This window comes from Silurus aristotelis (genome assembly GCF_946808225.1).
Source record: "Silurus aristotelis genome assembly, chromosome: 29".
Taxonomy (NCBI): domain Eukaryota; kingdom Metazoa; phylum Chordata; class Actinopteri; order Siluriformes; family Siluridae; genus Silurus; species Silurus aristotelis.
Genome location: NC_139602.1, coordinates 12170002 through 12177501, shown reverse-complemented (window position 1 = coordinate 12177501; position 7500 = coordinate 12170002). Strand labels below are relative to the sequence as shown.

General features: G+C 44.1%; 2 protein-coding genes across 3 annotated transcripts in view; one reads left to right on the top strand and one right to left on the bottom strand.

The window, feature by feature from the left end:
- Nucleotides 1–2692, top strand: part of cdk4 (cyclin dependent kinase 4) — a 10191-nt gene extending 7499 nt beyond the window's left edge. The window contains exons 6-8 of the mRNA XM_083535829.1: nt 1070–1120; nt 1478–1613; nt 1758–2692. Coding sequence (XP_083391955.1) covers nt 1070–1120; nt 1478–1613; nt 1758–1847 — 277 coding nt within the window. The 3' untranslated portion in view covers nt 1848–2692. The remainder of the gene's footprint in view (nt 1–1069; nt 1121–1477; nt 1614–1757) is intronic.
- A 447-nt stretch (nt 2693–3139) lies between these two features.
- LOC310722810 (tetraspanin-31-like) overlaps nt 3140–7500 on the bottom strand; it is a 9324-nt gene continuing 4963 nt past the window's right edge. The window contains exons 5-7 of one of the 2 annotated variants that reach the window (XR_014532501.1): nt 4682–4795; nt 4297–4471; nt 3140–3767 (exon numbers count right to left, since the gene is read on the bottom strand). Coding sequence is in view for 1 of the 2 variants with exons in the window: in XM_083535556.1 (XP_083391682.1) it covers nt 4397–4471; nt 4682–4795 (189 nt within the window). In the remaining variant the exon portion in view is untranslated. Of the gene's footprint in view, nt 3768–4199; nt 4472–4681; nt 4796–7500 lie in introns of those variants that run through there. The other variant, XM_083535556.1, reaches the window with a different exon arrangement.

Here is a 7500-nt window from a genome sequence, read left to right as displayed (position 1 = left end):
TGTCTGCGTGCGTCTGTCTCTTTCCGCTTGCGTCTGTGTCTGCGCGTGTCTGTCTCTTTCTGCGCGCGTCTGTGTCTGCGCGCGTCTGTGTCTGCTCGCGTCTGTGTCTGCGCGCGTCTGTGTCTGCGTGCGTCTGTCTCTTTCTGCTCGTGTCTGTGTCTGCGCGCATCTGTGTGCGTCTGTCTCTTTCTGCTCATGTTTGTGTCTGCTCGCGTCTGTCTCTTTCTGCGCGTGTCTGTGTCTGCGTGCGTCTGTCTCTGCTCGCGTCTGTGTCTGCGTGCGTCTGTCTCTTTCTGCTCACGTCTGTGTCTGCATGCATCTGTGTGCGTCTGTCTCTTTCTGCTCATGTCTTTGTCTGCGCGTGTCTGTGTCTGCATGCGTCGGTCTCTTTCTGCTCGCGTCTGTTTCTGCGCGCGTCGGTCTCTTTCTGCGCGCGTCTGTCTGTTTCTGCGCGCGTCGGTCTCTTTCTGCGCGCGTCGGTCTCTTTCTGCGCGCGTCTGTCTGTTTCTGCCCGCGTCTGTTACTGCGCGCGTCTGTCTGTTTCTGCTCGCGTCTGTTTCTGCGCGCGTCTGTCTCTTTCTGCTCGCGTCTGTGTCTGCATGCGTCGGTCTCTTTCTGCGCGCGTCTGTCTGTTTCTGCGCGCGTCTGTCTCTTTCTGCGCGCGTCTGTCTCTTTCTGCTCACGTCTGTGTCTGCATGCGTCTGTCTCTTTCTGCTCGCGTCTGTTTCTGCGCGCGTCTGTCTCTTTCTGCTCGCGTCTGCGTGCGTCTGTCTGTGTCTGCGTGCGTCTGTCTGTGTCTGCGCGCGTCTGTCTGTGTCTGCGCGCGTCTGTCTGTGTCTGCGTGCGTCTGTCTCTTTCTGCGCGCGTCTGTGTCTGCGTGCGTCTGTCTGTGTCTGCGTGCGTCTGTCTCTTTCTGCGCGCGTCTGTGTCTGCGTGCGTCTGTCTGTGTCTGCGTGCGTCTGTCTGTGTCTGCGTGCGTCTGTCTCTTTCTGCGCGCGTCTGTGTCTGCGTGCGTCTGTGTGTGAGAGAGAAACACACTTCTAAAGGCTGCTGTGGTTTTCTTTTCCAGGCCGCTGTTTTGTGGAGAATCAGAAGCGGATCAGCTAACCAAGATCTTCTCGTACGTTTCAATGTTATGCCACTTTACTTCTGTGTGTGTGTGTGTGTGTGTGTGTGTGTGTGTGTGTGCACATGCTCTCAGGCACGTAACAACATACATTGAGTACATGCAAGAGAAAATCAATCCCTTTCTTTTCGTTGTTTTTTTTTATGCTGAACATTACACACTACACTCACACTACACTAACACACTACAGTACACACTATACTAACACACTACACCAACACCACACTCACACCACACTAACATTACACACTAAACTACACACTACACTACACACTACACTAACACTAAACTACACACTACAGTACACACTACACCAACACTACACTTATATAAACTGTCTTGTTCCCTCAGTGTGATTGGTCTGCCAAGTCAGGAGGAGTGGCCTAATGATGTCACACTCTCACGAGAAAACTTCAGCCCTCACAATCCTCAACCAATCACAGACCATGTTCCGGAGTTAACCAATGAGGGGGCGGACCTGCTTATGGTGTGTGTGTGTGTGTGTGTGTGTGTGATATTCTCACTATAATCACAGTTATTCTAATCACTTCCACACTTTCATTATAAAACACACACACACACACACACACACACACACTATAATCACACCTGTTATTTACTTGTGTAACAGAAACTGTTGACCTTTGACCCCCTGAGGCGGATCTCAGCCCTGAGTGCTCTGGAACACGCCTTTTTCGCTGACCAATCAGAAAACGCCTGAATGCAGAAGCTTCTCCTGTGGTTTCTGGAATATCGATTTCATTCTTCTGCTGATTTTCATCATCACGTGTAATCGCATAGACCAACACCTGACCTTTGACCTGCAGGGTGTGTAGCGTCACATCCAGCATCGCTCACCTCTTACTGTCGTTCTCTTTATTTACTAACATGCATCACCACACTGACCATGCCGTGTACACACACACACACACACACACACACACACACACACACACACTGTACTCACAGTGTAAAGATGTGATCAGATGTAGGGCTTTTAAATTTATTTTATTTCAGGTCATTTCTAGTTTTATAGCAGTTTTATAAACAGCAGGTAATAAAAATCTTTATAATAAACTCTGTAGCGATGAGGACCAGCGTTTGATTTTAGATTAAATACATCTATTATAAATTAAATATACCTATTATTATGATTCTGATTATTAAAAAAGCTGTGTGCGTGTGTGTGTGTGTGTGTGTGTGCGTGTGCGTGCGTGCGTGTGTGTGAGAGATATGTCCTATTAATATGGTGTTGATGATGTCTGAGACACTTCCTCTTCTTGGCCATCATCAGTGTTACTACTTTAACACACAAGTAAGAAAGGAAAGTTAATGTGAGGATACTGCACACACACACACACACACACACACACACACACCTTCAGTTCCTGTCTGTTATTAACCTCAATGTGTTGGTGTTCTCAGTGTTTAGATCTTGTGTGTGTGTGTGTGTGTGTGTGTGTGTGTGTGTGTGTGTGTGTGTGTGTGTGTGTGTGTGTGTGTAGACGTTATGAACAGTGAATGTTGATCTTTTTTGTCAATAAACCGTTACTTTTTTTCAGATCAGCTGTGTGTGTGTGTGTGAACTCTTTCTCATTATTATACTGCACTCAGCAAATACACACTACACAATCAGTCAACAGAACACAGTATTACTGCACTCACTACAGGTGATCTCGAGTGATTACAGGTGATCCTGGGTGGTTACAGGTGATCTCGAGTGATTACAGGTGATCCTGGGTGGTTACAGGTGATCTCGAGTGATTACAGGTGATCCTGGGTGGTTACAGGTGATCTCGAGTGATTACAGGTGATCCTGGGTGGTTACAGGTGATCTCGAGTGATTACAGGTGATCCTGGGTGGTTACAGGTGATCTCGAGTGATTACAGGTGATCCTGGGTGGTTACAGGTGATCTCGAGTGATTACAGGTGATCCTGGGTGGTTACAGGTGATCTTGAGTGATTACAGGTGATCTCGAGTGATTACAGAGATCCTGGGTGATTACAGGTGATCTCGAGTGATTACAGGTGATCCCGTGGGACTACATGTGATTTACAGGAGACTATTTGTTGAGTCAAAGCTTTATCTTGTCAGTTTGCACTGTCTCTTTAGAAGCCATGCTCCTCAGCACATGCCCACCCAGCTCTCTTCTCACTGTGGAAGCCACACCCCTCTCATCCCCTTTTGAGTTAGCGTTAGCATACCTCTTCTCCTCCATGCTGTAATTCAGCTCGGTAATGATTATAAAGCAAGTCTGAATATTTTCTTATATTATTATATTTATTAATTAAAGGCACATTTATACAGACGTGAAATCTAAAGTTTTAATACGTATTATAATTAAAACAATTTACTGTAAGAATAATAATGAAAAATGAAGGAAAATGATTTTAAAAGAAAGTAAAATGTAACAAAAGTGCTGCAGACTCTTGAGTTATAAACACCTGAACACCCAAACCTGCAGCAACGTCCTGTTTATTCCCCTGTACATCACTCAGACTCGAGTCACGAACACACACCCTGCTGCACACTCACACTTCATTTCTACTCTTACAGGATAGAGCTCAGTGTAGTGACCAGAGTCAGAATAAATCATACACTCGAATCACAATAACCCTGATTTACACACCCGATCTCACCTGATTTACACACCCGATCTCACCTGATTTACACACACGATCTCACCTGATTTACACACCCGATCTCACCTGATTTACACACCCGATCTCACCTGATTTACACACACGATCTCACCTGATTTACACACCCGATCTCACCTGATTTACACACCCGATCTCACCTGATTTACACACCCGATCTCACCTGATTTACACACCCGATCTCACCTGATTTACACACCCGATCTCACCTGATTTACACACCCGATCTCACCTGATTTACACACCCGATCTCACCTGATTTACACACCCGATCTCACCTGATTTACACACACGATCTCACCTGATTTACACACCCGATCTCACCTGATTTACACACCCGATCTCACCTGATTTACACACACGATCTCACCTGATTTACACACCCGATCTCACCTGATTTACACACCCGATCTCACCTGATTTACACACCCGATCTCACCTGATTTACACACCCGATCTCACCTGATTTACACACCCGATCTCACCTGATTTACACACACGATCTCACCTGATTTACACACCTGAACAAACTTTATACAACAGAAATGTACACATTTATCAAATCAGTCTGCAGAAATGAGAATGATAATAATGATGAGATTTGGAGGTCATAAGGAGCTTCTGGAAATGAGCTCAGGGTTCCTCTGGTTCCTGTATTGAACAGCCAACCACACGGTCACAAGCTGCAACACACACATACACACGCATTATATTTGCCCTCTGTTTCTCATTTGTTATGAACAATTAGAGGAAGAGACTAAAGTGTGTGTGTGTGTGTGTGTGTGTGTGTGTGTGTGTGTGTGTGTGTGTGTGTGTGTGTGTGTGTGTGTGTGTGTATGTGTGTGTGTGTGTGTGTAAACTGAGAGGTTGCGATTATGATTATGAGGAGGAACCTGTGAGAAACTGCAGAACAGTCCAACTCCTCCCAGCACACGGAGGATCTCTGTAGCACGCTGCAGCATCACATCTCCACACGTAAAGCACCAAGCTGCAGCTGTTTTACACACCTTCAACACACACACTGTGTTACACTGTGTGTTACTCTGTTACGGTGTGTGTTACATTGCGTGTGTTAGTTTGTGTGTTAATCAGTGTGTTTCTCTGTGTGTTACACTGTGTATTGTCTTGTGTGTTACACTGTGTATTATCCTGTGTGTTACACTGTGTATTATCCTGTGTGTTACACTGTGTATTGTCCTGTGTGTTACACTGTGTATTGTCTTGTGTGTTACACTGTGTATTATCCTGTGTGTTACACTGTGTATTGTCCTGTGTGTTACACTGTGTATTGTCCTGTGTGTTACACTGTGTATTGTCCTGTGTGTTACACTGTGTATTATCCTGTGTGTTACACTGTGTATTGTCCTGTGTGTTAAACTGTGTATTGTCCTGTGTGTTACACTGTGTATTGTCCTGTGTGTTAAACTGTGTATTGTCCTGTGTGTTACACTGTGTATTATCCTGTGTGTTACGCTGTGTATTATCCTGTGTGTTACGCTGTGTATTATCCTGTGTGTTACACTGTGTATTGTCCTGTGTGTTAAACTGTGTATTGTCCTGTGTGTTACACTGTGTATTATCCTGTGTGTTACGCTGTGTATTATCCTGTGTGTTACACTGTGTATTGTCCTGTGTGTTACACTGTGTATTGTCCTGTGTGTTACACTGTGTATTATCCTGTGTGTTACACTGTGTATTGTCCTGTGTGTTACACTGTGTATTGTCCTGTGTGTTACACTGTGTATTATCCTGTGTGTTACACTGTGTATTGTCCTGTGTGTTAAACTGTGTATTGTCCTGTGTGTTACGCTGTGTATTATCCTGTGTGTTACGCTGTGTATTATCCTGTGTGTTACGCTGTGTATTATCCTGTGTGTTACACTGTGTAATATCCTGTGTGTTACTCTATGAGGTACTTTGTCTGTTACGCTGTGTTACTTAGTGTTTTACTCTGTGTGTGGTAGTCTGTGTGTGTTAATCAGTGTGTTACGTTGTGTGTTACTTGGTGTGTTACGCTGGGTGTTAATAGGTGTGTTACGCTGTGTGTTACCTGTGTTGTGTGTTACACTGTGTGTTACTCTGCCTGTTACACTGAGTGTGTTACTCTACTCTGTGTAACACTGTGTTACTCTGTGTGTTACACAGTGTTATGATGTGTGTTGCTCTGTGTGTGTGTTTCACTGTGTGTTACTCTGTGTGTGTTAGTCTGAGTGTTAGTCTCTGTGTTACTTTGTGTTTAGATGTGTTGTATGTTACCCTGTGTTAAGCTGTGTGTCAAGTGTTATTCTGTGTTATGATGTTTGTTACCCTGTGTGTAACTCTGTGTGTTTTACACTGTGTATTACTATTTGTGTTACATTGAGTGTGTTACTCTGTGTTACACTGTGTTTTATACTGTGTGTTAGTCTGTATGTTACTCTGTGTGTGTTACTTTGCATTATGCTGTATATTTTGCTGTGTGTTGCTATATGTGTGTTACTCTATTTGTGTTGATCGCTGTGTTACTCTGTGTATTGCTGTGTGTTACTCTGTGTGCTATGCTGTGTGTTACTTTGTCTTAAAGTGTGTGTTACTCTCTGTGTTACTCCACTTGTGTTACTCTCTGAGTTAAGCTGTGTGTTTCTCTCCGTTTTACTCTCTGTGTTACTCTGTGCATCACGCTGTGTGTTATGCTGTGTGCTTCACTGTTACTCTGTGTGTTACTCTGTATTGCACTGTGTTATGCTGTGTGTTACTCTGTGCGTTACAAGGTTACTTTGTCTGTTATGCTGTGTGTTATGCTGTGTTATAGAACTGTTACTGTGTGTTACACTGTGTTGTTCTATGTGTTACGCTGTGTGTTACTCTGTTGTGCTGTGTGTTACTTTGTGTGTTACTCTGTGTGTTACACTATGCTACTTTGTGTGTTACTGTGTGTGTTATGCTGTGTGATACTCTGTGTATTACACTGCGTTACGATGTGTGTTACACTGTGTGCTACTCTGTGTCTTACTCTGTGTATGTGTTACACTGTGCTACTCTGTGTGTTACACTGTGTGTTACGCTGTGTGCTACTCGGTGTATGTGTTATGTTGTGTTACTTTGTGTGTGTTTCACTGTGTTTTACTCTGTGTCTTATGCTGTGCTACTCTGCATGTTACTCTGTGTGTTACTTTGTGTTATGCTGTGCTACTCTCTGTGTTTAACAGTATGTTACACTGTGTGCTACACTCCGTATAACACTGTTTGTTACACTGTGTGCTACTCTGTGTGTGTTACACTGTGTGCTACTCTGTGTTACTCTGTCTGTTACACTGTGTGCTACTTTGTGTGTACACTGTGTTACTCTGTGTGTACACTGTGTGTTACTCTATGTTACTCCAGTTGTGTTACGCTGTTACTCTGTGTGTGTTACTCTGTGTGTTACTCTGTTATGCAGTGTGTGTTACTCTGTGATATAGAACTGTGACACTCTTTGTGTTATGATTTGTATTACGCTGTGTGTTACTCTGTGTGTGGTACTCAGTGTGTTACTCTGTGTGTGGTACTCAGTGTGTTACTATGTGTGTTACACTGTGTGTGGTACTCAGTGTGTTACATTGTGTGTGGTACTCTGTGTGTTATTCTGTGTGTGGTACTCAGTGTGTTACTATGTTTGTTACACTGTGTGTGGTACTCTGTGTGTTATTCTGTGTGTGGTACTCAGTGTGTTACTATGTGTGTTACACTGTAT